At 52.5% G+C, this 17,500-nt stretch overlaps 1 protein-coding gene across 1 annotated transcript in view; it reads right to left on the bottom strand.

Moving 5' to 3' along the window:
• LOC135531117 (voltage-dependent calcium channel gamma-3 subunit-like) overlaps positions 1 to 17,500 on the bottom strand; it is a 23,760-nt gene that overhangs the window by 4,086 nt on the left and 2,174 nt on the right. Inside the window, exon 2 of the mRNA XM_064959236.1 lies at positions 14,070 to 14,162. Coding sequence (XP_064815308.1) covers positions 14,070 to 14,162 — 93 coding nt within the window. The remainder of the gene's footprint in view (positions 1 to 14,069; positions 14,163 to 17,500) is intronic.

The raw sequence follows: 17,500 nt of genomic DNA, 5'->3' as shown, positions 1-17,500 counted from the left end.
CAATGACACTATGGGGGGGGGGGGTCAATAACATCTAGTTAAACCCATCAGTTACTGTTGAACACAATGACACTATGGGGGGGGGTCAATAACATCTAGTTAAACCCATCAGTTACTGTTGAACACAATGACACTATGGGGGGGGGTCTATAACATCTAGTTAAACCCATCAGTTACTGTTGAACACAATGACACTATGGGGGGGGGCTATAACATCTAGTTAAACCCATCAGTTACTGTTGAACACAATGACACTATGGGGGGGGGGGTCAATAACATCTAGTTAAACCCATCAGTTACTGTTGAACACAATGACACTATGGGGGGGTCAATAACATCTAGTTAAACCCATCAGTTACTGTTGAACACAATGACACTATGGGGGGGGGGGGGGGTCAATAACATCTAGTTAAACCCATCAGTTACTGTTGAACACAATGACACTATGGGGGGGGGGGGGGCTATAACATCTAGTTAAACCCATCAGTTACTGTTGAACACAATGACACTATGGGGGGGGGGGTCAATAACATCTAGTTAAACCCATCAGTTACTGTTGAACACAATGACACTAGTCTACACACATCCCTCTGAACAGACTGCTATAGGGGGGGGTCAATAACATCTAGTTAAACCCATCAGTTACTGTTGAACACAATGACACTATGGGGGGGGGGGTCAATAACATCTAGTTAAACCCATTAGTTACTGTTGAACACAATGACACTATGGGGGGGGGGAGGTCTATAACATCTAGTTAAACCCATTAGTTACTGTTGAACACAATGACACTATGGGGGGGGGGGGGTCAATAACATCTAGTTAAACCCATTAGTTACTGTTGAACACAATGACACTATGGGGGGGGTCAATAACATCTAGTTAAACCCATTAGTTACTGTTGAACACAATGACACTATGGGGGGGGGTCAATAACATCTAGTTAAACCCATCAGTTACTGTTGAACACAATGACACTATGGGGGGGGGGGGGCTATAACATCTAGTTAAACCCATCAGTTACTGTTGAACACAATGACACTATGGGGGGGGCTATAACATCTAGTTAAACCCATCAGTTACTGTTGAACACAATGACACTATGGGGGGGTCTATAACATCTAGTTAAACCCATCAGTTACTGTTGAACACAATGACACTATGGGGGGGGGGGGGCTATAACATCTAGTTAAACCCATCAGTTACTGTTGAACACAATGACACTATGGGGGGGTCAATAACATCTAGTTAAACCCATCAGTTACTGTTGAACACAATGACACTATGGGGGGGGGGGTCAATAACATCTAGTTAAACCCATCAGTTACTGTTGAACACAATGACACTATGGGGGGGGGCTATAACATCTAGTTAAACCCATCAGTTACTGTTGAACACAATGACACTATGGGGGGGGCTATAACATCTAGTTAAACCCATCAGTTACTGTTGAACACAATGACACTATGGGGGGGGGCTATAACATCTAGTTAAACCCATCAGTTACTGTTGAACACAATGACACTATGGGGGGGGGGTCAATAACATCTAGTTTAACCCATCAGTTACTGTTGAACACAATGACACTATGGGGGGGGGTCAATAACATCTAGTTAAACCCATCAGTTACTGTTGAACACAATGACACTATGGGGGGGGGGGGGTCAATAACATCTAGTTAAACCCATCAGTTACTGTTGAACACAATGACACTATGGGGGGGGGTCTATAACATCTAGTTAAACCCATCAGTCACTGTTGAACACAATGACACTATGGGGGGGGGGGTCAATAACATCTAGTTAAACCCATCAGTTACTGTTGAACACAATGACACTATGGGGGGGGGGGGTCAATAACATCTAGTTGAACCCATTAGTTACTGTTGAACACAATGACACTATGGGGGGGGGGTCAATAACATCTAGTTAAACCCATCAGTTACTGTTGAACACAATGGCACTATGGGGGGGGGGGCTATAACATCTAGTTAAACCCATCAGTCACTGTTGAACACAATGACACTATGGGGGGGGGGGTCTATAACATCTAGTTAAAACCATCAGTTACTGTTGAACACAATGACACTATGGGGGGGGGGGGTCTATAACATCTAGTTAAAACCATCAGTTACTGTTGAACACAATGACACTAGTCTACACACATCCCTCTGAACAGACTGCTATAGGGGGGGGGGGGGTCAATATCATCAGGTTGTACAAAAGCACAAACAAATCTAAGTAGTGGATGTATGTACATATAAATATATGGATGAGCGATGACCGAGCAGCATAGGCTAAGATGGTATAGAATATAGTATATACATATGAGATGAGTAATACATAGACTAAGATTTACATTTACATTTTTTACATTTAAGTCATTTAGCAGACGCTCTTATCCAGAGCGACTTACAAATTGGTGAATTCACCTTCTGACATCAGTGGAACAGCCACTTTACAATAGTGCATCTAAAGATACAGTAGAATAGTATAGAATACAGTATATACATATGATATGTGTAATACATAGACTAAGATACAGTAGAATAGTATAGAATACAGTATATACATATGAGATGAGTAATACATAGACTAAGATACAGTAGAATAGTATAGAATACAGTATATACATATGAGATGAGTAATACATAGACTAAGATACAGTAGAATAGTATAGAATACAGTATATACATATATGATGAGTAGTGCATAGACTAAGATACAGTAGAATAGTATAGAATACAATATATACATATAAGATGAGTAATGTAAGATATGTAAACATTATATTAAGTGACTCGTGATCCATTTGTTAAAAGTGGCCAATGATTTTGAGTCTGTATGTTGGCAGCAGCCTCTCAATGTTAGTGATGGCTGTAACAGTCTGATGGCCTTGAGATAGAAGCTGTTTTTCAGTCTCTCGGGTCCGTGCTTTGATGCACCTGTACTGACCTCGCCTTCTGGATGATAGCGGGGTGAACAGGCAGTGACTCGGGTGGTTGTTGTCCTTGATGATCTTTATGGCCTTCCTGTGACATCGGGTGGTGTAGGTGTCCTGGAGGGCAGGTAGTTTGCCCCCGGTGATGCGTTGTGCAGACCTCACTACCCTCTGGAGAGCCTTGAGTTGTGGGCGGAGCAGTTGCCGTACCAGGCAGTGATACAGCTCGACAGGATGCTCTCAATTGTGCATCTGTAAAAGCTTGTGAGGGTTTTAGGTGACAATCCAAATTTCTTCAGCCTCCTGAGGTTGAAGAGGGGCTGTTGCGGCTTCTTCACCACACTGTCTGTGTGAGTGGACCATTTCAGTTTGTATGTGATGTGTACGCCGAGGAACTTAAAACTTTCCACCTTCTCCACTGCTGTCCTGTCGATGTGGATAGGGAGGTGCTCCCTCTGCTGTTTCCTGAAGTTCACGATCATCTCCTTTTTTTTGTTGACGTTGAGTGTGAGGTTGTTTTCCTGACACCACACTCAGAGAGTCCTCACCTCCTCCCTGTAAGCTGTTTTGTCATCGTTGGTGATCAAGCCTACTCCAGTAGTGTTGTCTGCAAACTTGATGATTGAGTTGGAGGAGTGCATGGCCAGTGAACAGGGAGTACAGGAGAGGGCACAGAACGCATCCTTGTGGGGCTCCAGTGTTGAGGATCAGCGGGGTGGATGTGTTGTTTCCTACCTTCACCAACTGGGGGGGGGGGGGGGGCGTCAGGAAGCCCAATACCCAATTGCACAGGGTGGGGTCGAGTCCCAGGGTCTCGAGCTTAACGACGAGTTTGGAGGGTACCATGGTGTTGAATGCTGAGCTGTAGTCAATGATCAGCATTCTCACATAGGTATTCCTCCTGTCCAGATGGGTTAGGGGATATTAGGTAGTGATACAGGTATTCCTCCTGTCCAGGTGGGTTAGGGGATATTAGGTAGTGATACAGGTATTCCTCCTGTCCAGATGGGTTAGGGGATATTAGGTAGTGATACAGGTATTCCTCCTGTCCAGGTGGGTTAGGGGATATTAGGTAGTGATACAGGTATTCCTCCTGTCCAGATGGGTTAGGGGATATTAGGTAGTGATACAGGTATCCCTCCTGTCCAGGTGGGTTAGGGGATATTAGGTAGTGATACAGGTATTCCTCCTGTCCAGGTGGGTTAGGGGATATTAGGTAGTGATACAGGTATTCCTCCTGTCCAGGTGGGTTAGGGGATATTAGGTAGTGATACAGGTATTCCTCCTGTCCAGGTGGGTTAGGGGATATTAGGTAGTGATACAGGTATTCCTCCTGTCCAGGTGGGTTAGGGGATATTAGGTAGTGATACAGGTATTCCTCCTGTCCAGGTGGGTTAGGGGATATTAGGTAGTGATACAGGTATTCCTCCTGTCCAGGTGGGTTAGGGGATATTAGGTAGTGATACAGGTATTCCTCATGTCCAGGTGGGTTAGGGGATATTAGGTAGTGATACAGGTATTCCTCCTGTCCAGGTGGGTTAGGGGATATTAGGTAGTGATACAGGTATTCCTCCTGTCCAGGTGGGTTAGGGGATATTAGGTAGTGATACAGGTATTCCTCCTGTCCAGATGGGTTAGGGGATATTAGGTAGTGATACAGGTATTCCTCCTGTCCAGGTGGGTTAGGGGATATTAGGTAGTGATACAGGTATTCCTCCTGTCCAGGTGGGTTAGGGGATATTAGGTAGTGATACAGGTATTCCTCCTGTCCAGGTGGGTTAGGGGATATTAGGTAGTGATACAGGTATTCCTCCTGTCCAGATGGGTTAGGGGATATTAGGTAGTGATACAGGTATTCCTCCTGTCCAGGTGGGTTAGGGGATATTAGGTAGTGATACAGGTATTCCTCCTGTCCAGGTGGGTTAGGGGATATTAGGTAGTGATACAGGTATTCCTCCTGTCCAGGTGGGTTAGGGGATATTAGGTAGTGATACAGGTATTCCTCCTGTCCAGGTGGGTTAGGGGATATTAGGTAGTGATACAGGTATTCCTCCTGTCCAGGTGGGTTAGGGGATATTAGGTAGTGATACAGGTATTCCTCCTGTCCAGGTGGGTTAGGGGATATTAGGTAGTGATACAGGTATTCCTCCTGTCCAGGTGGGTTAGGGGATATTAGGTAGTGATACAGGTATTCCTCCTGTCCAGGTGGGTTAGGGGATATTAGGTAGTGATACAGGTATTCCTCCTGTCCAGATGGGTTAGGGGATATTAGGTAGTGATACAGGTATTCCTCCTGTCCAGGTGGGTTAGGGGATATTAGGTAGTGATACAGGTATTCCTCCTGTCCAGGTGGGTTAGGGGATATTAGGTAGTGATACAGGTATTCCTCCTGTCCAGGTGGGTTAGGGGATATTAGGTAGTGATACAGGTATTCCTCCTGTCCAGATGGGTTAGGGGATATTAGGTAGTGATACAGGTATTCCTCCTGTCCAGGTGGGTTAGGGGATATTAGGTAGTGATACAGGTATTCCTCCTGTCCAGGTGGGTTAGGGGATATTAGGTAGTGATACAGGTATTCCTCCTGTCCAGGTGGGTTAGGGGATATTAGGTAGTGATACAGGTATTCCTCCTGTCCAGGTGGGTTAGGGGATATTAGGTAGTGATACAGGTATTCCTCCTGTCCAGGTGGGTTAGGGGATATTAGGTAGTGATACAGGTATTCCTCCTGTCCAGGTGGGTTAGGGGATATTAGGTAGTGATACAGGTATTCCTCCTGTCCAGATGGGTTAGGGGATATTAGGTAGTGATACAGGTATTCCTCCTGTCCAGGTGGGTTAGGGGATATTAGGTAGTGATACAGGTATTCCTCCTGTCCAGGTGGGTTAGGGGATATTAGGTAGTGATACAGGTATCCCTCCTGTCCAGGTGGGTTAGGGGATATTAGGTAGTGATACAGGTATTCCTCCTGTCCAGATGGGTTAGGGGATATTAGGTAGTGATACAGGTATTCCTCCTGTCCAGGTGGGTTAGGGGATATTAGGTAGTGATACAGGTATTCCTCCTGTCCAGGTGGGTTAGGGTATATTAGGTAGTGATACAGGTATTCCTCCTGTCCAGATGGGTTAGGGGATATTAGGTAGTGATACAGGTATTCCTCCTGTCCAGGTGGGTTAGGGGATATTAGGTAGTGATACAGGTATTCCTCCTGTCCAGGTGGGTTAGGGGATATTAGGTAGTGATACAGGTATTCCTCCTGTCCAGGTGGGTTAGGGGATATTAGGTAGTGATACAGGTATTCCTCCTGTCCAGATGGGTTAGGGGATATTAGGTAGTGATACAGGTATTCCTCCTGTCCAGGTGGGTTAGGGGATATTAGGTAGTGATACAGGTATTCCTCCTGTCCAGGTGGGTTAGGGGATATTAGGTAGTGATACAGGTATTCCTCCTGTCCAGATGGGTTAGGGGATATTAGGTAGTGATACAGGTATTCCTCCTGTCCAGGTGGGTTAGGGGATATTAGGTAGTGATACAGGTATTCCTCCTGTCCAGGTGGGTTAGGGGATATTAGGTAGTGATACAGGTATTCCGCCTGTCCAGGTGGGTTAGGGGATATTAGGTAGTGATACAGGTATTCCTCCTGTCCAGATGGGTTAGGGGATATTAGGTAGTGATACAGGTATTCCTCCTGTCCAGGTGGGTTAGGGGATATTAGGTAGTGATACAGGTATTCCTCCTGTCCAGATGGGTTAGGGGATATTAGGTAGTGATACAGGTATTCCTCCTGTCCAGATGGGTTAGGGGATATTAGGTAGTGATACAGGTATTCCTCCTGTCCAGGTGGGTTAGGAGATATTAGGTAGTGATACAGGTATTCCTCCTGTCCAGGTGGGTTAGGGGATATTAGGTAGTGATACAGGTATACCTCCTGTCCAGATGGGTTAGGGGATATTAGGTAGTGATACAGGTATTCCTCCTGTCCAGGTGGGTTAGGGGATATTAGGTAGTGATACAGGTATTCCTCCTGTCCAGGTGGGTTCGGGGATATTAGGTAGTGATACAGGTATTCCTCCTGTCCAGGTGGGTTAGGGGATATTAGGTAGTGATACAGGTATTCCTCCTGTCCAGGTGGGTTAGGGGATATTAGGTAGTGATACAGGTATTCCTCCTGTCCAGATGGGTTAGGGGATATTAGGTAGTGATACAGGTATTCCTCCTGTCCAGGTGGGTTAGGGGATATTAGGTAGTGATACAGGTATTCCTCCTGTCCAGGTGGGTTAGGGGATATTAGGTAGTGATACAGGTATTCCTCCTGTCCAGGTGGGTTAGGGGATATTAGGTAGTGATACAGGTATTCCTCCTGTCCAGGTGGGTTAGGGGATATTAGGTAGTGATACAGGTATTCCTCCTGTCCAGATGGGTTAGGGGATATTAGGTAGTGATACAGGTATTCCTCCTGTCCAGGTGGGTTAGGGGATATTAGGTAGTGATACAGGTATTCCTCCTGTCCAGGTGGGTTAGGGGATATTAGGTAGTGATACAGGTATTCCTCCTGTCCAGGTGGGTTAGGGGATATTAGGTAGTGATACAGGTATTCCTCCTGTCCAGGTGGGTTAGGGGATATTAGGTAGTGATACAGGTATTCCTCCTGTCCAGATGGGTTAGGGGATATTAGGTAGTGATACAGGTATTCCTCCTGTCCAGGTGGGTTAGGGGATATTAGGTAGTGATACAGGTATTCCTCCTGTCCAGGTGGGTTAGGGGATATTAGGTAGTGATACAGGTATTCCTCCTGTCCAGGTGGGTTAGGGGATATTAGGTAGTGATACAGGTATTCCTCCTGTCCAGATGGGTTAGGGGATATTAGGTAGTGATACAGGTATTCCTCCTGTCCAGGTGGGTTAGGGGATATTAGGTAGTGATACAGGTATTCCTCCTGTCCAGGTGGGTTAGGGGATATTAGGTAGTGATACAGGTATTCCTCCTGTCCAGGTGGGTTAGGGGATATTAGGTAGTGATACAGGTATTCCTCCTGTCCAGGTGGGTTAGGGGATATTAGGTAGTGATACAGGTATTCCTCCTGTCCAGGTGGGTTAGGGGATATTAGGTAGTGATACAGGTATTCCTCCTGTCCAGGTGGGTTAGGGGATATTAGGTAGTGATACAGGTATTCCTCCTGTCCAGGTGGGTTAGGGGATATTAGGTAGTGATACAGGTATTCCTCCTGTCCAGGTGGGTTAGGGGATATTAGGTAGTGATACAGGTATTCCTCCTGTCCAGATGGGTTAGGGGATATTAGGTAGTGATACAGGTATTCCTCCTGTCCAGGTGGGTTAGGGGATATTAGGTAGTGATACAGGTATTCCTCCTGTCCAGGTGGGTTAGGGGATATTAGGTAGTGATACAGGTATTCCTCCTGTCCAGGTGGGTTAGGGGATATTAGGTAGTGATACAGGTATCCCTCCTGTCCAGGTGGGTTAGGGGATATTAGGTACATGTTGGTAGAGTTATTAAAGTGACATAGGTATTAACAGAGAGTAGCAGCAGAAGGGTGGGGGACGTCGACAAAGCGGCAGGGTAGCCTAGTGGTTAGAGCGTTGGACTAGTAACTGAAAGGTTGCGAGTTCAAAACCCCCGAGCTGACAAGGTACAAATCTGTCATTCTGCACCTGAACAGGCAGTTAACCCACTGTTCCCAGGCCGTCATTGAAAATAAGAATGTGTTCTTAACTGACTTGCCTGGTTAAATAAAGATAAAAATTAAAAAAATGCAAAGAAGTCTGGGTCCACTTTGTTTGATTGTCTTGCGGAGATAATAACTGTTTATATATTTCAGGGACATTTTCCCAGTCATCTTTTCCATGGTTATAAATAAAAATAAATAAAAAGTTTGTGCTTTCAGTTTTTTTATTTTTGTGTGCGAATTCCGCCACCCGTCCAGGGTCTCTGGTTTGGGTTGGTTTTAATAGTCACAGTGGGGACAACGTCTCCTCTCCACTCCCACCCGTCCAGGGTCTCTGGTTTGGGTTGGTTTTAATAGTCACAGTGGGGACAACGTCTACTCTACACTCCCACCCGTCCAGGGTCTCTGGTTTGGGTTGGTTTTAATAGTCACAGTGGGGACAACGTCTCTCTACACTCCCATCCATCCAGGGTCTCTGGTTTGGGTTGGTTTTAATAGTCACAGTGGGGACAACGTCTCTCTACACTCCCACCCGTCCAGGGTCTCTGGTTTGGGTTGGTTTTAATAGTCACAGTGGGGACAACGTCTCTCTACACTCCCACCCGTCCAGGGTCTCTGGTTTGGGTTGGTTTTAATAGTCACAGTGGGGACAACGTCTACTCTACACTCCCACCCGTCCAGGGTCTCTGGTTTGGGTTGGTTTTAATAGTCACAGTGGGGACAACGTCTCTCTACACTCCCACCTGTCCAGGGTCTCTGGTTTGGGTTGGTTTTAATAGTCACAGTGGGGACAACGTCTCTCTACACTCCCACCCGTCCAGGGTCTCTGGTTTGGGTTGGTTTTAATAGTCACAGTGGGGACAACGTCTCCTCTCCACTCCCATCCATCCAGGGTCTCTGGTTTGGGTTGGTTTTAATAGTGACAGTGGGGACAACGTCTCCTCTACACTCCCACCCGTCCAGGGTCTCTGGTTTGGGTTGGTTTTAATAGTCACAGTGGGGACAACTTCTCCAACACACTTCCTTGGTACATTGATTAAATCGTGTGCCACGTCCAATTCCCTCCTGGTGTGTGGTTTTGTCGTCCAATTCCCTCCTAGTGTGTGGTTTTGTCGTCCAATTCCCTCCTAGTGTGTGGTTTTGTCGTCCAATTCCCTCCTGGTGTGTGGTTTTGTCGTCCAATTCCCTCCTGGTGTGTGGTTTTGTCGTCCAATTCCCTCCTGGTGTGTGGTTTTGTCGTCCAATTCCCTCCTGGTGTGTGGTTTTGTCGTCCGTTTCCCTCCTGGTGTGTGGTTTTGTCGTCCAATTCCCTCCTGGTGTGTGGTTTTGTCGTCCGTTTCCCTCCTGGTGTGTGGTTTTGTCGTCCGTTTCCCTCCTGGTGTGTGGTTTTGTCGTCCAATTCCCTCCTGGTGTGTGGTTTTGTCGTCCGTTCCCCTCCTGGTGTGTGGTTTTGTCGTCCGTTTCCCTCCTGGTGTGTGGTTTTGTCGTCCGTTTCCCTCCTGGTGTGTGGTTTTGTCGTCCATTTCCCTCCTGGTGTGTGTTTTTGTCGTCCGTTTCCCTCCTGGTGTGTGGTTTTGTCGTCCGTTTCCCTCCTGGTGTGTGGTTTTGTCGTCCGTTTCCCTCCTGGTGTGTGGTTTTGTCGTCCGTTTCCCTCCTGGTGTGTGGTTTTGTCATCCAAATCCCTCCTGGTGTGTGGTTTTGTCATCCAATTCCCTCCTGGTGTGTGGTTTTGTCGTCCAATTCCCTCCTGGTGTGTGGTTTTGTCGTCCAATTCCCTCCTGGTATGTGGTTTTGTCGTCCGTTTCCCTCCTGGTGTGTGGTTTTGTCGTCCGTTTCCCTCCTGGTGTGTGGTTTTGTCATCCAAATCCCTCCTGGTGTGTGGTTTTGTCATCCAATTCCCTCCTGGTGTGTGGTTTTGTCGTCCGTTTCCCTCCTGGTGTGTGGTTTTGTCGTCCGTTTCCCTCCTGGTGTGTGGTTTTGTCATCCAAATCCCTCCTGGTGTGTGGTTTTGTCATCCAATTCCCTCCTGGTGTGTGGTTTTGTCGTCCAATTCCCTCCTGGTGTGTGGTTTTGTCGTCCAATTCCCTCCTGGTATGTGGTTTTGTCGTCCGTTTCCCTCCTGGTGTGTGGTTTTGTCGTCCGTTTCCCTCCTGGTGTGTGGTTTTGTCGTCCAATTCCCTCCTGGTGTGTGGTTTTGTCGTCCAATTCCCTCCTGGTGTGTGGTTTTGTCGTCCAATTCCCTCCTGGTGTGTGGTTTTGTCGTCCAATTCCCTCCTGGTGTGTGGTTTTGTCGTCCAATTCCCTCCTGGTGTGTGGTTTTGTCGTCCAAATCCCTCCTGGTGTGTGGTTTTGTCGTCCAATTCCCTCCTGGTGTGTGGTTTTGTCGTCCAATTCCCTCCTGGTGTGTGGTTTTGTCGTCCAATTCCCTCCTAGTGTGTGGTTTTGTCGTCCGTTTCCCTCCTGGTGTGTGGTTTTGTCGTCCGTTTCCCTCCTGGTGTGTGGTTTTGTCGTCCAATTCCCTCCTGGTGTGTGGTTTTGTCGTCCAATTCCCTCCTGGTGTGTGGTTTTGTCGTCCAATTCCCTCCTAGTGTGTGGTTTTGTCGTCCGTTTCCCTCCTGGTTTGTGGTTTAGTCCTCCGTTTCCCTCCTGGTGTGTGGTTTTGTCGTCCAATTCCCTCCTGGTGTGTGGTTTTGTCATCCGTTTCCCTCCTGGTGTGTGGTTTTGTCATCCGTTTCCCTCCTGGTGTGTGGTTTTGTCGTCCAATTCTCTCCTGGTGTGTGGTTTTGTCGTCCGTTCCCCTCCTGGTGTGTGGTTTTGTCGTCCAATTCCCTCCTGGTGTGTGGTTTTGTCGTCCGATTCCCTCCTGGTGTGTGGTTTTGTCATCCGTTTCCCTCCTGGTGTGTGGTTTTGTCGTCCAATTCTCTCCTGGTGTGTGGTTTTGTCGTCCGTTCCCCTCCTGGTGTGTGGTTTTGTCGTCCGTTTCCCTCCTGGTGTGTGGTTTTGTCGTCCGTTTCCCTCCTGGTGTGTGGTTTTGTCATCCGTTTCCCTCCTGGTGTGTGGTTTTGTCGTCCAATTCCCTCCTGGTGTGTGGTTTTGTCGTCCAATTCCCTCCTGGTGTGTGGTTTTGTCGTCCAATTCCCTCCTGGTGTGTGGTTTTGTCGTCCAAATCCCTCCTGGTGTGTGGTTTTGTCGTCCGTTTCCCTCCTGGTGTGTGGTTTTGTCGTCCGTTTCCCTCCTGGTGTGTGGTTTTGTCATCCGTTTCCCTCCTGGTGTGTGGTTTTGTCGTCCAATTCCCTCCTGGTGTGTGGTTTTGTCGTCCAATTCCCTCCTGGTGTGTGGTTTTGTCGTCCAATTCCCTCCTAGTGTGTGGTTTTGTCGTCCGTTTCCCTCCTGGTGTGTGGTTTTGTCGTCCAATTCCCTCCTGGTGTGTGGTTTTGTCGTCCAATTCCCTCCTGGTGTGTGGTTTTGTCGTCCAATTCCCTCCTGGTGTGTGGTTTTGTCGTCCAATTCCCTCCTGGTGTGTGGTTTTGTCGTCCAATTCCCACCTGGTGTGTGGTTTTGTCATCCAATTCCCTCCTGGTGTGTGGTTTTGTCATCCGTTTCCCTCCTGGTGTGTGGTTTTGTCGTCCAATTCCCTCCCGGTGTGTGGTTTTGTCATCCGTTTCCCTCCTGGTGTGTGGTTTTGTCGTCCGTTTCCCTCCTGGTGTGTGGTTTTGTTGTCCAATTCCCTCCTAGTGTGTGGTTTTGTCGTCCAATTCCCTCCTGGTGTGTGGTTTTGTCGTCCAATTCCCTCCTGGTGTGTGGTTTTGTCGTCCAATTCCCTCCTGGTGTGTGGTTTTGTCGTCCGTTTCCCTCCTGGTTTGTGGTTTAGTCCTCCGTTTCCCTCCTGGTGTGTGGTTTTGTCATCCAATTCCCTCCTGGTGTGTGGTTTTGTCGTCCAATTCCCTCCTGGTGTGTGGTTTTGTCGTCCGTTTCCCTCCTGGTGTGTGGTTTTGTCGTCCAATTCCCTCCTGGTGTGTGGTTTTGTCATCCGTTTCCCTCCTGGTGTGTGGTTTTGTCGTCCAAATCCCTCCTGGTGTGTGGTTTTGTCGTCCAAATCCCTCCTGGTGTGTGGTTTTGTCGTCCAATTCCCTCCTAGTGTGTGGTTTTGTCGTCCAATTCCCTCCTGGTGTGTGGTTTTGTCGTCCGTTTCCCTCCTGGTGTGTGGTTTTGTCGTCCGTTTCCCTCCTGGTGTGTGGTTTTGTCGTCCAATTCCCTCCTGGTGTGTGGTTTTGTCGTCCGTTTCCGTCCTGGTGTGTGGTTTTGTCGTCCGTTTCCCTCCTGGTGTGTGGTTTTGTCGTCCGTTTCCCTCCTGGTGTGTGGTTTTGTCGTCCGTTTCCGTCCTGGTGTGTGGTTTTGTTTTCAGACAGGCACGTCTGTGTACTTTTGATGCCTAAATGGGGTCCTTCAGTAAACATTACAGCAGATCACTCAGCTGTATGACATGTGTTTTCCCTCGCAGACACACACACACACACACACACACACACACACACACACACACACACACACACACTGCAGCGAGCAGAAGCTGCAGCGGCCAAAACCCCACTAATGAGACAACAGTCGGCCATATTGTTTTGTTTTGTGTTCTGAGGAGCAAGGGAGCAGGAGTTGGCATGTCCCAGGGCCTCATGGGAAGGGTACCAGAGACAGCCAATCAGATTGCTGCGTTGTGTTCTGCTCTTTAGATGTATGTGGGCCAGGTTATACTCAGGGTCAATGAGCAGACAGTGTCAACTAGCTATTTTGGTTCACACAGTTGTACACTGTCCCTCCCTCCCTCCCTCCCCTCCCTCCCCTCCCCTCCCTCCCCTCCCCCTCCCTCCCTCGCTGCCTCCCTCGCTGCCTCCCTCCCTCCCCCCCCCCTCCCCTCCCTCCCTCCCTCCCTCGCTGCCTCCCTCGCTGCCTCCTCCCTCCCTCCCTCCCTCTCTCGCTGCCTCCCTCCCTCCCTCCCTGCCTCCCTCCCTCCCTGCCTCCCTTGCTGCCTCCCTCCCTGCCTCCCTCCCTCCCTCCCTGCCTCCCTGGCTCCCTCCCTCCCTCCCTCGCTGCCTCCCTCCCTCCCTCCCTCCCTGCCTCCCTCCCTCCCTGCCTCCCTCCCTCCCTCCCTGCCTCCCTGCCTCCCTGGCTCCCTCCCTCCCTCCCTCGCTGCCTCCCTCCCTCCCTCCCTCCCTCGCTGCCTCCCTCCCTCCCTCCCTGCCTCCCCCTCCCTCCCTCCCTCCCTCCCTCCCTCCCTGCCTCCCTGGCTCCCTCCCTCCCTCCCCTCGCTGCCTCCCTCCCTCCCTCCCTGCCTCCCTCCCTCCCTCCCTCGCTGCCTCCCTCCCTCCCTCCCTCCCTGCCTCCCTCCCTGCCTCCCTCCCTGCCTCCCTCCCTCCCTCCCTCCCTCCCTCCCAAACAGACAGAGACTGACCTGAGGCAACGAAGAAGATGCCTGCGCTGAGGATGACGTTGTGTCGGCTCCTGTAGAACTCGCTGGCGGCCACACACAGCCCTCCCTCCCTCCCTCCCAAACAGACAGAGACTGACCTGAGGCAACGAAGAAGATGCCTGCGCTGAGGATGACGTTGTGTCGGCTCCTGTAGAACTCGCTGCCTCCTCCCTCCCTCCCTCCCTCCCTCCCTCCCTCCCTCCCCCTCCCTCCCCCTCCCTCCCTCCCTCCCTCCCTCCCAAACAGACAGAGACTGACCTGAGGCAACGAAGAAGATGCCTGCGCTGAGGATGACGTTGTGTCGGCTCCTGTAGAACTCGCTGCCTCCCTCCCTCCCTCCCTCCCTCCCTCCCTCCCTCCCTCCCTCCCTCCCTCCCTGCCTCCCTCCCTCCCTGCCTCCCTCCCTCCCTGCCTCCCTCCCTCCCTCCCTCCCTCCTCCCTCCCTCCCTCCCTCCCTCCCTCCCTCCCTCCCTCCCTCCCTCCCTCCCTCCCAAACAGACAGAGACTGACCTGAGGCAACGAAGAAGATGCCTGCGCTGAGGATGACGTTGTGTCGGCTCCTGTAGAACTCGCTGGCGGCCACACACAGCCCTCCCTCCCTCCCTCCCTCCCTCCCTCCCTCCCTCCCTCCCTGCCTCCCTCCCTCCCTCCCTCCCTCCCTCCCAAACAGACAGAGACTGACCTGAGGCAACGAAGAAGATGCCTGCGCTGAGGATGACGTTGTGTCGGCTCCTGTAGAACTCGCTGGCGGCCACACACAGCCCTCCCTCCCTCCCTCCCTCCCTCCCTGCCTCCCTCCCTCCCTCCCTCCCTGCCTCCCTCCCTCCCTCCCTCCCTCCCTCCCTCCCTCCCTGCCTCCCTCCCTCCCTCCCTCCCTCCCTCCCTCCCCTCCCTCCCTCCCTCCCTCCCTCCCTCCCTCCCCCCCTCCCTGCCTCCCTCGCTGCCTCCCTCCCTCCCTCCCTCTCTCGCCTCCCTCCCTCCCTCCCTGCCTCCCTCCCTCCCTGCCTCCCTTGCTGCCTCCCTCCCTGCCTCCCTCCCTCCCTCCCTGCCTCCCTGGCTCCCTCCCTCCCTCCCTCGCTGCCTCCCCCTCCCTCCCTCCCCTCCCCTCCCCTCCCTCCCTCCCTGCCTCCCTCGCTGCCTCCCTCCCTCCCTCCCTCCCTCCCTCCCAAACAGACAGAGACTGACCTGAGGCAACGAAGAAGATGCCTGCGCTGAGGATGACGTTGTGTCGGCTCCTGTAGAACTCGCTGGCGGCCACACACAGCCCTCCCTCCCTACCCCCCTTCCCTCCCTCCCTCCCTCCCTCCCTCCCTGCCTCCCTGCCTCCCTCCCTCCCTCCCTCGCTGCCTCCCTCCCTCCCTGCCTCCCTCCCTCCCTCCCTCCCTCCCTCCCTCCCTCCCTCCCTCCCTCCCTGCCTCCCTGCCTCCCTCCCTCCCTCCCTCGCTGCCTCCCTCCCTCCCTCCCTCCCTCCTCCCTCCCTCCCTGCCTCCCTGCCTCCCTCCCTCCCTCCCTCCCTCCCAAACAGACAGAGACTGACCTGAGGCAACGAAGAAGATGCCTGCGCTGAGTATGACGTTGTGCCGGCTCCTGTAGAACTCGCTGGCGGCCACACACAGCCCTCCCTCCCTCCCTCCCTCCCTCCCTCCCTCCCTCCCTCCCTCCCTCCCTCCCTCCCAAACAGACAGAGACTGACCTGAGGCAACGAAGAAGATGCCTGCGCTGAGTATGACGTTGTGTCGGCTCCTGTAGAACTCGCTGGCGGCCACACACAGCCCTCCCTCCCTCCCTCCCTCCCTCCCTCCCTCCCTCCCTCCCTCCCTCCCTCCCTCCCTCCCTCCCTCCCTGCCTCCCTCCCTCCCTCCCTCCCAAACAGACAGAGACTGACCTGAGGCAACGAAGAAGATGCCTGCGCTGAGTATGACGTTGTGCCGGCTCCTGTAGAACTCGCTGGCGGCCACACACAGCCCTCCCTCCCTCCCTCCCTCCTCCCTCCCTCCCTCCCTCCCTCCCTCCCTCCCTCCCTCCCTCCCTCCCTCCCTCCCTCCCTCCTCCCCCTCCCTCCCAAACAGACAGAGACTGACCTGAGGCAACGAAGAAGATGCCTGCGCTGAGGATGACGTTGTGTCGGCTCCTGTAGAACTCGCTGGCGGCCACACACAGCCCTCCCCTCCCTCCCTCCCTCCCTCCCTCCCTCCCTCCCTCCCTCCCTCCCTCCCTCCCTCCCCCTCCCCCTCCCTCCCTGCCTCCCTCCCTCCCTCCCTCCCAAACAGACAGAGACTGACCTGAGGCAACGAAGAAGATGCCTGCGCTGAGTATGACGTTGCTTGCCGGCTCCTGTAGAACTCGCTGGCGGCCACACACAGCCCTCCCTCCCTCCCTCCCTCCCTCCCTCCCTCCCTCCCTCCCTCCCTCCCTCCCTCCCTCCCTCCCTCCCTCCCTCCCCTGCCTCCCTCCCTCCCTCCCTCCCTCCCTCCCTCCCCCCCTCCTCCCTCCCTCCCAAACAGACAGAGACTGACCTGAGGCAACGAAGAAGATGCCTGCGCTGAGGATGACGTTGTGTCGGCTCCTGTAGAACTCGCTGGCGGCCACACACAGCCCTCCCTCCCTCCCTCCCTCCCTCCCTCCCTCCCTCCCTCCCTCCCTCCCTCCCTCCCTCCCCCTCCCTCCCAAACAGACAGAGACTGACCTGAGGCAACGAAGAAGATGCCTGCGCTGAGTATGACGTTGTGTCGGCTCCTGTAGAACTCGCTGGCGGCCACACACAGCCCTCCCTCCCTCCCTCCCTCCCTCCCTCCCTCCCTCCCTCCCTCCCTCCCTCCCTCCCTCCCTCCCTGCCTCCCTCCCTCCCTCCCTCCCAAACAGACAGAGACTGACCTGAGGCAACGAAGAAGATGCCTGCGCTGAGTATGACGTTGTGCCGGCTCCTGTAGAACTCGCTGGCGGCCACACACAGCCCTCCCTCCCTCCCTCCCTCCCTCCCTCCCCCTCCCTCCCTCCCTCCCTCCCTCCCTGCCTCCCCTCCCTCCCTCCCTCCCTCCCTCCCTGCCTCCCCTCCCTCCCTCCCTCCCTCCCTCCTCCCTCCCTCCCAAACAGACAGAGACTGACCTGAGGCAACGAAGAAGATGCCTGCGCTGAGGATGACGTTGTGTCGGCTCCTGTAGAACTCGCTGGCGGCCACACACAGCCCTCCCTCCCTCCCTCCCTCCCTCCCTCCCTCCCTCCCTCCCTCCCTCCCTCCCTCCCTGCCTCCCTCCCTCCCTCCCTCCCAAACAGACAGAGACTGACCTGAGGCAACGAAGAAGATGCCTGCGCTGAGTATGACGTTGTGCCGGCTCCTGTAGAACTCGCTGGCGGCCACACACAGCCCTCCCTCCCTCCCTCCCTCCCTCCCTCCCTCCCTCCCTCCCTCCCTC

The sequence above is a fragment of the Oncorhynchus masou genome, unplaced genomic scaffold, assembly GCF_036934945.1.
Source record: "Oncorhynchus masou masou isolate Uvic2021 unplaced genomic scaffold, UVic_Omas_1.1 unplaced_scaffold_1520, whole genome shotgun sequence".
In the NCBI taxonomy this organism is placed as follows: Eukaryota; Metazoa; Chordata; class Actinopteri; order Salmoniformes; family Salmonidae; genus Oncorhynchus; species Oncorhynchus masou.
This window is presented reverse-complemented; position numbering and strand designations above follow the sequence as displayed.